We start from the raw sequence: 15,867 nt of genomic DNA on the forward strand, positions 1-15,867 counted from the left end.
TAAAAATCAGAAAAAAAATCCAAATCCTGATAGTCTGCAAACCAGTTCTATATTGCGCAGCAACTATCATTTTCACGAGACATCGAGAAACATCGAGAGATACGTTTTACGATTAAAATAATGAGAGCGCGATGTTAACGGAGAAGTAAAAGAATGAAAACAATTTTCGGATGAATACCATTTCTCTCCTGAGCACTGCCAGTTGGGTATCCAAGGTAGTAAGTTGTCTGGCAGGTGGAGACGGCCTCGATGACGATGTTTGCAGCGACGTTTTGCTGCCTCTTTGGGATTTACTGGACGACCTCGTGGGCGGTGGAGGCGGCTCACCGCTCTCGCCGCGACCGCTCAGGTTGAAGCCGCTCAAGCTTCTCGGTAACGGGGGTAATCCTTGCAGGGAAGACATCGCAATCCTTTCTTGAATACTAGAGCATACAAGTGCGAGGTTTTTAGATAATTTATATTCTGTATATACAATGGAATGATATATTTTCAGCACATTTCAATAAACAGGACAACGCAAAGTGTTTTCAATGATAAAAGGTACACTTAGTGACAGAAATATCATTCTTGGCATCCAGTGAGTGACAAAGAACGGTACTTATGTTACCAAATGAAAAAACACCCAAAGTTAAGAAGCTAATGTTTAACTTACTAGACGTTAATTATTAATATTTAATATAACAGTATAGTTGTCGCATATAGATATTCTGGTTATTTTTGCCAAACAAGATATTTTAGTTGTAAAAATATCGGAGATGTAAGGTAAAAAGAACATTATAGTAAACTTATTCAAGTGATTATTACAGTAAAGTAAAGCTCATGATACATTTTTAAGATTGTAAGCACGATCAGTTCTCAAAATTTACTTTATGAAATGTAAAAAGTATAATACAATATATGGCTATACGACAATCATTTATCAGAAAAATAAAGTAAATTTTACGTCAGTAAGCGCTTATTCCTATATAGACCTGTCGATAAAATATACTAAAATTCTGAGTACACATTACTTCGACTTCTCCGCGAATGAAGGGGATGAAATTAATAATTTCACGATACTCGGGGGAACTTCTGCGAGTCGTACGGTCTTCTTGTAAACTGTCACAGGCGGAGTACGATGGAAGCCACAGAAAATGGGAATACCGTTACACGATCATCTTATGGAATAAAAATCGATCTGTCTTTATGAGTGTCGGTTGCCCATAAGAAGACGGGGGATTTGGCGGGAATGACTCACATCGCGGTTATTATCATCGCATGCACATCGCGGAAGTGTGCGATCGTTCAATCGTTCTTATCGATATCCGTTTGACTCGGCTCCGCTTACTCATCTCATCTTATTTTCCGCATGCTGAGATGAGATCGATTCGATACGCCAAGTGCAGCGATATCGGTTCGATAGCAATTATAGATAGCGTTATCAGTTTAAAAAGTCGATGCTCTTAATAACAAACTCCTCATCAATTTGTAGTTAGGACTGCCACAAATTCTTCGTAAAATTTCATATAATTTTCCTTGATTTCCAGACAAAATTTCATAATTTCTCATGACTTTCAATAATACTTCGAAATTTTCTGTATTTTCTTCCTGAAAACCGTTAAATATTTTTGGGAGAAACAATTTAACATAACAATGTAAATTAATGTTGCTGACACTGCTTGCATTTAATTGTTGGTAGTATTTCGAAACTACATAAGCGTATATTTGTATGCATATCAAACTTCATTAAAACCAAGATTAATTTTTTATAAAATTTTGCAAAATTCCCCGATTCTCCTCTAATCTCCCCGACTATTTTCAATTTCCCTAACATTTCCCTAATTTCCTTGATTTCTAGTTGCGTAGTAATCAGTTATGTAACGCGAGGAAAGAATATTCATGCAGTCTCTATTTATATTTTTTATGTAACATTCGTTAAATTATTCGTTTCATTTATATAACTGCACAATCCGCATAATATTACACATTCATGTGCGCATAAACGCTATACACAGCAATACTCGAAAGATTAATGTAACTTGTAAATTTTTCAGGATTTTATATCTGCGCTAATTAGAGACAAATTAAGGTTCCAGGATTGAACTGAGGATAAAATAAAAAAGGAGCGCAAGCGTTTTTTGAACGTTAGTTTGACGCTAACGAGAGGTTGGTTTTACGGTTGGCTGAGACGGCATTTATCGCGAGAAAGCGGTGCATTCATATTCACCGGATAGTTGAAATTAGATCAATGCGCGTAATACAGTGAATGACCCTGCAACTATCGCGACTTCTCGATAATTATTACATCGTTAGCGTTGATGTGCAGTAACGTCGCGCCTTGCGACAACGTTACGTCATAGAACACTTAAGCAATGTATTCACACGACAATATTTTCCTCAAATATTATTGTGTACTCTAAAAGTGTGCTGTATTCTAAAAATAAGAGCACCAAAATTCACTTTAAGAAAATTATTGTACATTTTAAACACACTCAAAAATTAAAAATATTCAAATTGTCAATTTAAATTAGGAAATCAGTGCTTCTTATCTTGCAACTTCTTAATTATTATTGTTATCCACAAAGAAATATTAAAACATCAGATGTAAAGAATGTAAAAAATGATTTTTCGAAAATTAAAGCAATGTTATCCCCTAAAAACAATTATCACATTTAATTATGGAAAAAAAATGTCTTTCTTGATTTTCAAAGCAAATAAAAACTAAAATCAAAGCTTTAAGTTTCTCATTATACGATCAATCTCTTAATTTTAAAGCGATTCCTAGACAATTAATATTATTTTACAATATTGGATATCGCATAATATTATGTATTGCCTGGAAATTATATTGAACCTCCAGCATGTTTGCTTTGAATTGTTTAAGAGACATATCAATAATATTGTGCAAAATAATTATACAATAATTACAATAATGAGCGTCTAAGGAGCCATTTAAAAGCCACTTATAAATAATTTATTTCATCAATGAGAAACTTTCAAATTCTTCGCCCCGAATGGATAACAGTCTCATTCGTATTGCAATCTAGTTCCATCCACTTTTATAATTTTAATTTCCAGTAGAGACAATTGCCAGTAAAGTCTCCGGCGGTTTCATTTCATTTTAATACCTGATAAAATCAAGATCAGTTATTCTCTCCTCTTCGCGATGATCATAACCATTGACTCGACCCACGTCGACGGTGTCGGTGTCGTCGTCGCCGTCATCTCCATGCAAAGTAATCTGCGTGGAAGAGTAACGAACCCCCGCCTCCAGCCAGTCCTGCCGGTGGATATTGTTGTCGCTATCGTTGTCGTTACTGTCCTCTTGGTCGCTGGGCGGAATTTTACGCTCTGATTCGTCGACGACGAGCAACGTAGTGGCAGCGCGGTCAACGCTCGGGATATTCGTCGATTTCTCAATAGGAGACAGAGTCTTGACACCTCCGTTACCGAGCTTTCCACTGGCCACGAACGTTTCCTGCTGTTGTTGCGATTGTTGCTCATCAGGACACGATCGACACGTGGGCGTCGACCGGGCGTTGCGCCCGTCTGCTCTCTCCGAATCGCCGTTGCATTTTTCCGCGTGACTCACTGTGACTCGCCCTCGAGCGGAGTCCGGAGTAGAGGACGATGCACGACGCTCGTCTTCGAAGGACACGTTGACAGCTCGGATAGCCACCGGTGGCTTCGTCGTCGTCGTCGTCGTCGTCGTCGTCGTTGTCGTCGTCGATGCCGTTTCGAATTTCTCAGTCGAGGTGACGACACTATTCTCTCTTTGCTGATGATCTTTATCAGGTAACTTCTTCCATCGGTCACGATGATATGGTAGAGCACCGGCTAGGTCTTTCCCGCGGGAGTTTCTTCGGATCTCCAGCCTACGTTGCGGCCGTTGATCCTCGGTCAGGCTGTTGCGCTTCCGCACGATATTCACTGGAACGTTCCCCGTGGGATAAGGCTTTTCCGAACCGATACCAGGTCTGTGATGTTGATCGTGAGTCGAGGTAACTTTGTTTCCATCCTCCGACCGGTTATCCTCAACAATTGTGTCTGTATTTCGCGTCTGGTTGCGATCTCGTGGATTTCTGTCGTTGGACACATTCTCGCCCTTGCAATCCTTCATGCACTCTTTGAGGGATTCGTATACAGTTGTACGTCCACCCGTTGGGTCCGCTTGTTGCTGTTGCTGTTGTTGTTGCTGCTGCTGCTGCTGCTGCTGCATTTGTTGCTGATCGGATCTCCAGGGCTTCGTGTTTGGCGGCGGTGGTGCCTGCCTAGTGGGACAGGGCGGCCTTGGCGATCTCTTAAGGGCCTCGGCAACCACCTGCCGACTCGGTCGAGGTGGCACCGGAGGCGGATGAGGCCTTTGACTGGTTGCCAGCTGCATTCCGCTCGTCTTTCGAACCTTTTAACCTTCAAAGCGATTGCTCATCCTCTGTGACGACACACTTATACGTATGCAAAAAACGAATTTTACTTTTCGAGCCAACCAACTGCACAATCTCGACTCGTGATTACGTCAATACCCGTAAAAATGTCTACGCTATTACCGCTATTACTAAACACGGTACTAAATGTCAGCGGTAACACGAGGTACCTTCACCTCGCGCGTAAACGACAAAGATTGCGCTTCGTTCAAAATTCTCTCAAGATAAGAAGCGACGTTTATCATCGGCCTTATCGCGTGCGTGTCTGTTATAAGCCAACGGAATCGAGGAACGCCGATAAATAACTCGGCGAGCGAGGCATATTTTGTGAGCCTGGCAAATTTCTCGCGTCAGCGGTATTTCATCACCCGCAAAATTCTTCGGATAAGAAGTTCGTTTGCAATTTTAACGCGACGTATTGTCAGCCGCAGACGAATATAACAGCCGTTGGATATCTTTGTGCAAAAATCTATTGCAGCCCGGAGGTATGACTCGCGAGGCGTGCGTTTCTTGGAATTATCTTATTCCCTTAAAACGCACGGACGGGCATGCTTTAAATGCCGATCGGAGATGACGGGAATGTTGTGCAACGTCGCCACATGATTCCACACACTGTTGCGCCAGCGAAATCACCGCAATCTCGCCGCGCGTACCCTCGATTCGCCGCGTTTCCTTCTCTTTCGCCTCTTCTCTTTCGTTCCTCCCCTCGAGTCCTCCGCTTCGTCCTCTTTATTCGTAAGCGGGTCGCGATCGCGTCGATGCCTCGCGATATCGCCGACGCGATTTTGCATACAATTCTGCGGGAGCCACGAAAACGTACCTTCGTTCGCTCGCTATAATAGCTTCATGCGCGGTGTCTTCAATTTCTCAAACACCTCTTCGTTCCGCGATCGCGACGAGCGGAATCGACCTGCGATTTCGCACACAATCGCGGGAATCACGTCGCAAAATATTCCTCGTGCACATCAATTAAAAGCGTCAAGAAGCCACTTCCGATTCTCAACACAGGGACTTACTTCGCGCGCATTTCGCGCCCTCCCCTTTCTTTCTTTCTCTCTCTCTTTCTCTCTCTCTTTCTCTCTTCAGCTTGTCATTGAAGCTGATCTTCAAGATGACGTTACGGCCTCGATAGTCGCCTTTCTATCTCGATCGCTCGAGCTTTCCTTCCATGAAGAGTGTACGAGCAGACCCGGCGAATCCGCTTCTTTGTGAACGAACGAGGCAACCTGACTTGCCGCCTTTTGTACGTAAACTTTCTATCGCATGCCGCGATTCACGGTGCGCACCAAACATTCAATGGTCCTAACAAAGGACTTCTTTTCTACCTTTTTTCTCGCGCGTAACAAAATTTATCTTTAACAAATTCGGCAATTAAATTTCTTTATGTAAAACTTCTTTATTCTTCCTTTATTATAGGACAGAGGAAGGAATGGTACAATTTCGTTGGAAGAATTTAATTTAATTTAATTTAATTTATGTATTGTTATTTCGAATGAAAGAAAATCATCTTCTTTGACTCGAGCCACTTCGTCTTCGCGTCATCCGCGCGTCCTCAGCAGTCACTTCCGAGTCTCGCTTGACGTCACATCGCGTCTTCCACGTTTCAGTGCACTGAAATCCACACTTTCTAACGCACTAACAAATTGGCAATACCTTCTCCTTTTGCTACAATTAAAACACTATTGATTCCTACGTCATGACCGCATCAATGGTGTCTCCTTTCATCGACTTAGCCTTTCAAGACTTCTCTCGCTCTCGTGATGATAGGAAACCAATCCCGAGAAACACTTAAAAACTTTGATTCGGTGAACCACGAGGAATAAGCCAAAACGATCGCGCAACGAATGCCTTTGGACAGGTAGAGTTAGAACAGCGACGATCCCGAGACCCCAGGCGGTATCCCCGATCCAGTATCTCCTCCTCCGTTCGGTCCTTTCCCTTCTCTTCCACCCGATAGCGTCTCTATCCTCTCTTTCTCAACGGACCGACCGCCACGGACTGACTTTGCGGTCCCACAAACATCCTTCGCGATCGGTGGCCACGTGACTGGCCGAGCTCGAGTTCTTGTCAGGTAGTCAACGAGTGTGCGGCTTATGCATGTATGAGTATGTATGTGTGAGCGAACAAGCGAGTGGGTGAGCGAAGGAATGAGCGTGCGAACAAGCGAAAGAGCGAATGAACGAGTGAGTAAGCGTGCCTAGGTGTGTTTGTTGTGTGTGTGTGTGTGTGTGTGTGTGTGTGTGTGTGTGTGTGTGTGTGTGTGTGTGTGTGAAGAGGCACAGAAGGGAGACACAGGCGAATGCAAAGAGGACCTGCGGTTGATGGTGATGGTAAAGGTTCACCACGGCGGTCTCGTGACGATCTCAACACTGTTGATCACGATGATGTGTGAGTTCTTGACCTGGTAGGAAAAACTCTTGGATCGCTCGACACGTTACGTAAAATCGCCAGATCTTAGGAGGGGGAGAGGGAAATGCGGTTGCCGTTCTAAACTTTACGGAAAGTCGTGGTCACACTTTCTAGCGTCGTCAAGGCGCTATAGTTTTCTTCTCGGGGATGCTGTTTCTTTCAATGAGATTTTCACAGTGCATTACGATCTCTCGGTCATCTACGCTATAATCATTCGAAATATGAAAAATGAGAAAGTATTAATTTCAAAAGGCAGTTTAAAGTTAGTTTAAATAAGTAACAAGAGCCAACAACACAGGTATTTCTTCAAAGTCTGATTTACAAGTATTCCGAAATATTGTAAATCTTTATCCACACTGAAGATGGTTCCAGTGCGAAACGTTTGGATCTGAACGTGTGAATCTTGATGTTGTAATTTTATCAACATTAATTTTAATTTTGTGCACTGCAGCTTGATTTATTGCCTTGTTATTACTTATTTAAATTTTAATTCTCCGAGCCTTCAAAACTTGGTTATCAATTTAATTTCGTTATCGTATAAAATTATATTATTGTAGATTTTATCGTCATATTACATCGTTGACGTAATGTATTTTCACAGGATTCGCTCGAATGGATTCAATTATGTACCAGCGCGTTTTAATTACACACACACGCACTCGCCCGAGATTGTTCAAATTTATGTAAGTCGATTTCGCTGTGCTTCCACAGAGTTACGAGCACTACACTTCACGGAACACATCACATATCGTTTCGTTTCTTTACGTCATATATCTATCGCAGGTGTAACAGTTAATTACCCGCGAATGTGCGTTCATTTCGCAATACGCATTATTCGCATCGACGCGAACGCAACGGCGATCTGCGATAAGCATGAACTTTCTAGAATTCGTGAGGCATAAAATGTCTTATCGATCATATCAGTTTCCGTGCTTTGCCGGAGCATCGTTATAATTTCTCACAAAAGAGATAAACGAAGTAAAGAATGCACGTAAAAGATCGCATAAACGATTCCGTAGGAACGCGATGGAAAGATATAAGGACTCGAATGAATTTTTTAATATTAGTTGTATGAATAAAACAGACTAGAAGTCACGAATTAAAAGAACTGGAAACTATAAATTTAAAAAACTAGGAGTCTCTCATAAATTAAAGACTATAAGACTCAAGAAAGGACTAGAAATCATAATTTAAAAGGATTAGGAGTTAAATTAAAAGAACTAGAAATTATGAATAATAAAAGACTTGGGAATCACGGAATTAAAAGGATTGGGAATCATGAATGAAAAGGACTAGGTTTCATGAATTAAAAGAACTAGAACTCATGATTTAAAAGGACTAGGAGGATTAGGAGTTACAAATTAAAAGGACTAGAGGGTAATTATGAAACGAGACTGGACTCGGAGCCAACCATCTCGGGGTCCATCTACTTCCATCATTGGGCGTAGGTGTATACCGCGACCGGTGGTATCGCGTGAGAGAGTAACCCAGACGGTGGCAGACGAGGAGAAACGAGACGGAAGAGGGAAGAGAAAGGAAAGGACTATTAAAGGAAGAGGCGAACGAAGCGAGATGGAGAAAAGGGAAGGGACCTATTAGGTCCCCTCCGTCTCGCCACATTCTCTGCAATAGCACGGAGGTCTGTTCACCAGTGCCGTAGCACTTGTGCGACATTCAGACTTCCCCCGTTTTTCTTTCTCCTCTCTGTTTCAAAGATTGCGGGAAGAAGAGCTCCAGGGGAGCGTGATTACTCTTAACTCGCGCAATTCGTCTTAACGAAGCGATTTCTCTCCTTTAAGTCACGCTCTCGAGTCTCTACGATTGACGCGATTTTACAAGGTCTTGAAACCAACTTTTTGATTATTTTTTTCTTCAACTTGGGCTACATGCGAAGATATACACCTCATTCAAGACAATCGGTCACGTTTCTAGACTCGGTATATCGGGAGAGATGGCACATCTCTCGAATGTTTCACAAGTGTTTTCTGTCACTCAACTGAAACGGAATGACGAAGATAAGATACCAGCGGTATCCCGCAGTCTCACGTGCTCCGTGGAATGAAGTAACCGCTGATGATACGCGTTATCGGCTTGCGATCACCACGCGCATCGCTCGCCCATTCACGGCGCAATTAAGCTCGAGGAGGAAGTGGCACGACCGGCCGGCTGAGAAAACGCAGGCCGCGGAATTTATTCACACTCTGTTTCGCTCTGGCTCAGACAAAAACGACTCGTTCCACTTTTGCGACCGATCTCCCGCCGATAAAATGCAAATCGGCTCCACCTCTCCCTCCCGCCCGCGCAATCCGGCCGGCTCCTTGATAGATCGAAATCGGATCGTACGTATCACGAAGACGTTCCTGTCCGTCCGGCTGTTACCGTATAACGTGGCCGTCAAAACAAAATTCGATTACTGGGTCACGGGGTTTCGTGAAGTGCGCGTTCGAGACGCGGACTTCGAATGCCAATGTCAAACGTGAGTCCGTCTGCGACTCTATTATGCGTTTCTACAAACAGGATTGTCATAAATTCCTCATATTCCATAATTTTTCCCTCATTTTTAAGCAAAATGTCACGATTTTCCTGAATACTCTTAATAATATTTTGAATTTTTTTGTATTTTCATCCCGATTTGGAAACTGCCAAATATTTTGCTGAGAGAGCAATTTAACATAACAATGTTAATTACTGTTTATGTCGCTAATACTGCTTGCGTTTGATCGTTAAGTTAGTAATATCCAAAAATTGCCGAAGGCAAGGTGATGTATGTACATTGAATTTTTTTAAAGTCAAGAATTTTAATTTTCTGAAAAATTAAAATTCTTGACTTTTTCCTGATTTCTATTATAGTTTTGTGGCAACTTTGGCCAACGTAGATCAGCGTTTTGCTTTCTTAATTCGCAACACATTAAATAACAAGTCATTTTTTTCTAGATACATCATTAGCACACGCTTCAGCGCGTAGATCTTTTATCAGATACCGCCAATACGACGTTCAGAAATAAAATGTAAAGTTCTCAAATTTTTATTTTATCGCAGTTATCACTTTGGTTAAAATGAGAATAAATACAATCGGGGCTGCCAGAAAATAAGTGTTTAAATTCCCTGACTTTTTCAGATTTTCCAGATAAAAATGGGAAAATTTTCCAATATAAAATATGTAAATTTTAACACATTTAAAGTCAAGAACTGTAGGGAAGCTAGCATATATTAAAAACAAGGCAAAAAAGGTTAGTAGCACATTAAAATTTTGAGTGCAAATTCAAGCAAAAAAAAAATTGTATTGGAAAAAAGAATGTAATTATAAAAAAGGGCGGATCAAATAAAAATACTGAATAAAATATAGGTTTTAATTACTTTATTAAAATCGTTTAAAGTGTGCGAGTTTTTAACGTATTTCACTATAAACGTCAGATATAATATTAAATTATTATAAATAATAATTATCTAGAATAGGAGCAGTTTAAGGAAATTGTGAGCAAATTTCAAAATTCCAGACTTTTTTTTACATTTTCCCCTGACTTTTCTCGGTTTTCCCGATTTTCCAGGTCTGGCAACCTTGACAATATTACATAATTTAAATAATTTAATTATAATTTTTAAAACATTTTTACTTCGTTCTTGTTTTCTTATTTCTGAAGTTTTGCTTCTTATTATTTTCTCTATTTTCGTGGCACACTTGAAGGCCATTTGCGGCATACCGAATAAAAAACCTTGATATATGTAGATTAACTTTAATCTCGGTTTGATTTACTTTTATCATTTCCTAGTTTTAAGAATTAGAAAAAGAGAAATTAATAAAGAAAATTAAACCGAGATTCAAATTAATCTACATTGAAATGGACATATATTTATTAATTCGTAAGCAGAGAGTTCATAAAGGACATTTTTAGCATCTCTCTTTGATCTCTTAGGTCGTATTGACAAATAATTTTTTTTTTCTTAAACGCAATACTTTTAACAATCTTTTGTTTTTCTAAAACTCACTATCGTATTCGACATTAAACTGATTCTGAACAGTCACTCTTCAATTGTCGGTACGTCCGTTGAATCATACATTTTTTTCTTGGAATTAAACATGACTCGTGTTGCTATTTTTACACTCCGTCGTACTTTGAACACCGCGTCGAAAGAAATAAAGTTGAAAGCGGCCGTCTTTTTTACAATCATAAATAATTCAGCCCCGCAGCCGACGTAAACGTCAAATTGACTCGCAAAATCGGCCAGTTAAAGTGCCGCATTGAAAATAGTGTTCTTGCTATATACGCTGTCGCGATTTGACTTAACCATCTATTCGCGCTTCGCGTTGAGCTCCATGAAATTTCGCGTCGGAGTTTCCTCGCGCGCGATTATGTCGGCAAAACGCAATTCCCGCGATTAAAGCGAGAAAAAAAGAGGGGCCCCCCCTCCTCCCCCTTCCCCCGAGCTCGCGATAGAACTATTTCTAACGCGTGGTAGAACCGCAACCGCGTTGCCGGGAGAATGGATTATGCGGCGCGATTGCAGTTATTACGTTACATTCCCGAACACGCGCAAGACACTGATGACGCGTATATTGTCGGATACAACGACTTATTAATAATTCAACGAGCCAATGCGTTGCCCGCAGATAACAGACCGGGAGGAGAGAGGCTGATTCGCGATCGCACGCCGCACGTTAACCCTTTGAACCGGAAACGTACTCTTTGTCGCGCGGAGAGATCAGAGCACGAAGGGGTCAAGAGATGTTCAAATTTCACTGACAGTGAAGACTCGGACATATGGAAAGAACGGTTTTAAAACTGAAGTATAAAAATTTAACTAGATACAGATCTGAAAATAATTTTGTTGGACTATCAAATTAATTATTAGGGTGTTCAAGCTGATTGTTAGGAAACGTTTTATAGCATTGCTTCAACGATCCACATAATTATTTTGATGATATAAATGTCTAAAAATTCAACTAGGAATGAATCTGAAAATAATTTTGTTAAATTATCCAATAATTATACAGACGTTCCAGCTGATTGTTAGAATATTGAAACTTTTTGCGGCATTGCTCATCAGCTCGAGTTTTTTTCACATAATTATTTTGATGATTTTCTAACGAAATTATTCAAATCTGTATCTATCTAAATTTTTTAATATTTTAGCAAAATCGGCCTTTCCATGCAGTTTCGAGTAAACAGCGCGACGTCTTTTATACAAGTTCTCTCCAAGACACGTTTTTGGTACGGGTGCTGAAAAGGAGAGATTAATTGCAAGTGCTGTTGTGGTGAAAATTCCGAATGGAATGAGGCGTAAAAAGATTTTAGGTATTCGCGAGGTGACGAACTTCAGATCAGTCGCGACAATATACGAGAATGTACAACGGGTTGTCGTGTGGCAGGCTAATCTAATCGTCGGCGGACGACTCTAGATAAGTTTCTAAATTTAGGTACGACACATTTTCCCCTGGAAGACATATAAGTCATTCGTATGGAATTTGTATAAATTATTACACGTTTTACGGCGAACAGTGGGTTGGATGCGACAAATCGGCTTAAAAAAAGAACATGCTATGAATAAATAAACATGCCATAAAGCATTATTGGCATTTACTAGCTATTTAATTACTCCTAATGGCTTTTTTAAACAAATTTATGTAGGCTTAATGATACCGTCTGAGTTTATGTGAACTTGCGAAGTTTAGCAAAAGAGATTCGTGTTACACAGACTATTTAGATTGTACAACTTATATAAACCGGTATTTATAGTTGCTCCTCTTTCTCTCTTAAATTCTTTGAAATGGAATCTCACTCTAAAGAATTTCACTCCAAAGAATTTAGAGAAACTCTTTAGAATGAGATTCCATTCCAAAGAATTTAGAGAGAGTTTCAGGACTGTCTTAAATAATATATCTTAAGATGTTAATATTCTATTTTTAATTGGTATACTTATAAGACATTTTAAGACTGTACTTAAGACTGGTCTTAGATATACGAATCAAAACTAATATATAATATATATATATAAGAGAATACCAGCTATAGATATAAACAGATTATAGGGGAGTTGTCTAATATCTCCTAAAATAACCGGTCCAATTTACATCCAAGTCTCTTCAGAAGGGAAACCTCGCACGGAGGAGAAACAAAGAGGCACGCGTCGTTTACCTGATCACTCGCTGCGTGCTGACACCTGCGGGCCTGCGGGATAAGCGGCGGTTACTCCTTAAACTTCCACTCCTGGCGACACATCGGGCATATGTGGTTGGTCTGCTGCGAGTGCAGCCACTTCATGATGCAGTGTATATGGAAACAATGCGAGCACTGCCCCCACACTGAAACGAAACGATATACACGAGCGGTTAAATTAATTTCGTCGGTGTTGGGCAACGGACCGGTGAACGGTCGGGTGCACCTGGCGATTAGCAGCAAGGGAAAGGAAGGGTGGTAACAACGGGAAGAACGGACGTGCGTGCACACATTCGCCGCACATCGATACCCGAGGGTGTACAGGGCGAGGGTGAGGAACAGCGGCGCCTACCAGCCGCGTTTCTCCATCGGCCGACCGGCACGCGTCGATCGATATCACATCGCGCGCCGTCGCGGATGCGGCTTTCTCGTTCTGGCGGTATTTTACAAGTCGGAAATATAAAGCCTTGCGTTTCATGATGCTACTCGAAAAGAATGATTCTGTTGAAGTATCTAAAAATTTAGCTAGATATACAGATCTAAAAATAATTTCATTACACTAACAAAATAATTATGTAGGTGGTGCAAGTATAGTGAGCAATGCTGTAAAAAGTTTTCTAATAACCACGTTGAGTCTTGCATAATTATTTTAGTGGCTTAATAGAATTACAATATTTCCAGATTCTGTCGATTTAGATAAATTTTTAAATAGTTTAGCGAAATCTTTTATTTCATATAGAAATCGCTCCGAGATTTCTCGGATGGAGAAAGAATTGACAAATCACATTTGAATCTGTTAAATCACATTTCAATCTGGTTAAATCACATTTGAACAATTCAGCCACTTTGGCCGAGTGATTGATTCTTTGTCTGAGATCTCGGAGCAATTTATACAGGAAAGGAATAGTTTTGCTAAAGAATTTAAAATTTAGATACTGTTCTATTTTTTAGCCCGGTTTTTTTTTCAGTGATCTATAATTATATATTAAAATTTAGAATGACATTCTATTTGATGTGTAATATATGTATATGGAACTTAATTAAACGGACACAAATAGAAAATATAGATCTATTAAAATATATGCGTATATCAAATAGATTATAAGTAGAAACACGTCGAATAAATGTAAGTCATAGATATCGATTAAATTTCAATTAACATAATTGATGATAATTCATTTAACAGAAATGTTTTTCCAAGAAATTTTTGTTTCCAAATAAATTTCTAACTATATAATTTGTCATTTCCAATTTAATCTAATTCATAATCTTTCTTGTTAAAAATATGTGTTAAATAAAAAATTAATCATTCATTTAAAATATAGACACCACACTTAATTACGTACAAGTAAATCTGATTAATTTAAGTTGCTTCATATGATAGAATTTTTGTTTACATTAAAATTTCTAATTGCATAAATCACTGTTTCTAATTTTTCTGTCAAAGAATGTAAAAATATTCAATAGCACTAATAAAAAATATAATAAATACTTTTGTTTATAGGAACAAGGACAAATTATTTTCAAATAAATAATTAAGAAAAGAGGAACTAGTAAAAAATAGCAATCGTAAAGTTTACTTTAGTGAAATACTGCAACAAAAAGAATGTGTTTCAAGTACCCAGTGGACAGTCATCTCCAGGGATCTTGCAATCTGGACAGCTGGCGTCGAACGGCATCCTGCATATACCGCAGTTGTCATCGTTCGCAATCCATCGCCAGGTGGCGACGCCTGTCCAACCTGGACAGAGAAATGCCTCGTAGACACTGATCTACGTATAACTGCTTTACGGCCGAGAAAAACGTACGAATGATGCGAACGTTAGCCGTGACATAACCATAACGTCCATCATCGCGAGATTGAGTTTCATGCATATCACATTAGAATTACGTGCACAAAACAGAATGAACGGCAAGAATATTTCGAATGTCACTCCATATACTTACTCTTTATCGTCACCTTCATCTCGAAAAGTCAGGATTGTTCTTTCGAGTAATAAACGCAATGCGATGCGACTTGAACGACTTCTCCGCGAATTCTCTGTTATTCTCCGATAATGTGACTTCGGTGAAAATACATTTAAGTAAAAATATGCGTTTATATATCGTCGTCGAACGATCAACTGACTGCAGCTGCTGCAGCTGACAGAGAAACACGAAGCGATAAACAGGGCTACGCCATCTTAAGATTTTCAAATCGCGATTCGACATTCGATTCTCGTGCGGAGGTCTGAAGCTTACTTCAGACGATTCGCGTCGGTTTTAAGAATAAAATTCTAATTATTATTTTATAGATGTTGTAAAGAAATGTACATATATTTAAAATATATATTTCAAATAAATTTACATTGCACTGTAATATTAAATTAAGTTATTACACGAATTCTAGACAGTATTGAATTTCCTGAAGTGGGAGATAAACAGAAAATAAATATAAATAAGATATATAAATAAATTTTGCCGTGCCAATATTCATTTTAAGCAAAATATTAAAAATAGACATATGTAAAAAAACAACATATATTGAGAAATAAATAAAAATATTTTTAAATCTGACTTCTTAAATTATTCTGTGTCTGCATTCGATAGATACTTAATTATAATTATGCAAAATATTAAAACACAAAATGATTAATTTCAAATTAGTTAAAATTATACCAGTTTCATCTTTTGCTTCAAAATGCAAAAATAATTTCTATCTTTATTAGTAGCGATCGTAGCGATGTAAAGTGATATAATTGTTTTTTTTTTCGTCATATCTCTGCAATACCAAAGTGTATCATATAAAATCTACTATAATACTTTTTCGCTTCCATTTTATGCAGGAATAATTTTTTTTACATTTATTCGCTACAATGTAGATATCCCAATAGACTCTTTTTCACGTTTTCAGAGTTAGA

General features: G+C 39.2%; 1 protein-coding gene across 4 annotated transcripts in view; it reads right to left on the reverse strand.

The window, feature by feature from the left end:
* The window catches only part of LOC108751402 (protein FAM89B-like), a 19,786-nt gene extending 4,620 nt beyond the window's left edge, over positions 1 to 15,166 (reverse strand). Inside the window, exons 1-4 of one of the 4 annotated variants that reach the window (XR_001939482.1) lie at positions 14,915 to 15,166; positions 14,589 to 14,708; positions 12,947 to 13,113; positions 347 to 422 (exon numbers count right to left, since the gene is read on the reverse strand). Coding sequence is in view for 3 of the 4 variants with exons in the window: in XM_018491556.1 (XP_018347058.1) it covers positions 179 to 422; positions 3,108 to 4,363 (1,500 nt within the window). In the remaining variant the exon portion in view is untranslated. Of the gene's footprint in view, positions 1 to 178; positions 423 to 3,107; positions 4,581 to 12,946; positions 13,114 to 14,588; positions 14,709 to 14,914 lie in introns of those variants that run through there. The other 3 variants (XM_018491557.1, XM_018491560.1, XM_018491556.1) reach the window with 3 other exon arrangements.
* Positions 15,167 to 15,867: the final 701 nt, after the last annotated feature.

Source organism: Trachymyrmex septentrionalis, unplaced genomic scaffold (assembly GCF_001594115.1).
Source record: "Trachymyrmex septentrionalis isolate Tsep2-gDNA-1 unplaced genomic scaffold, Tsep1.0 scaffold44, whole genome shotgun sequence".
Classification (NCBI taxonomy): Eukaryota; Metazoa; Arthropoda; class Insecta; order Hymenoptera; family Formicidae; genus Trachymyrmex; species Trachymyrmex septentrionalis.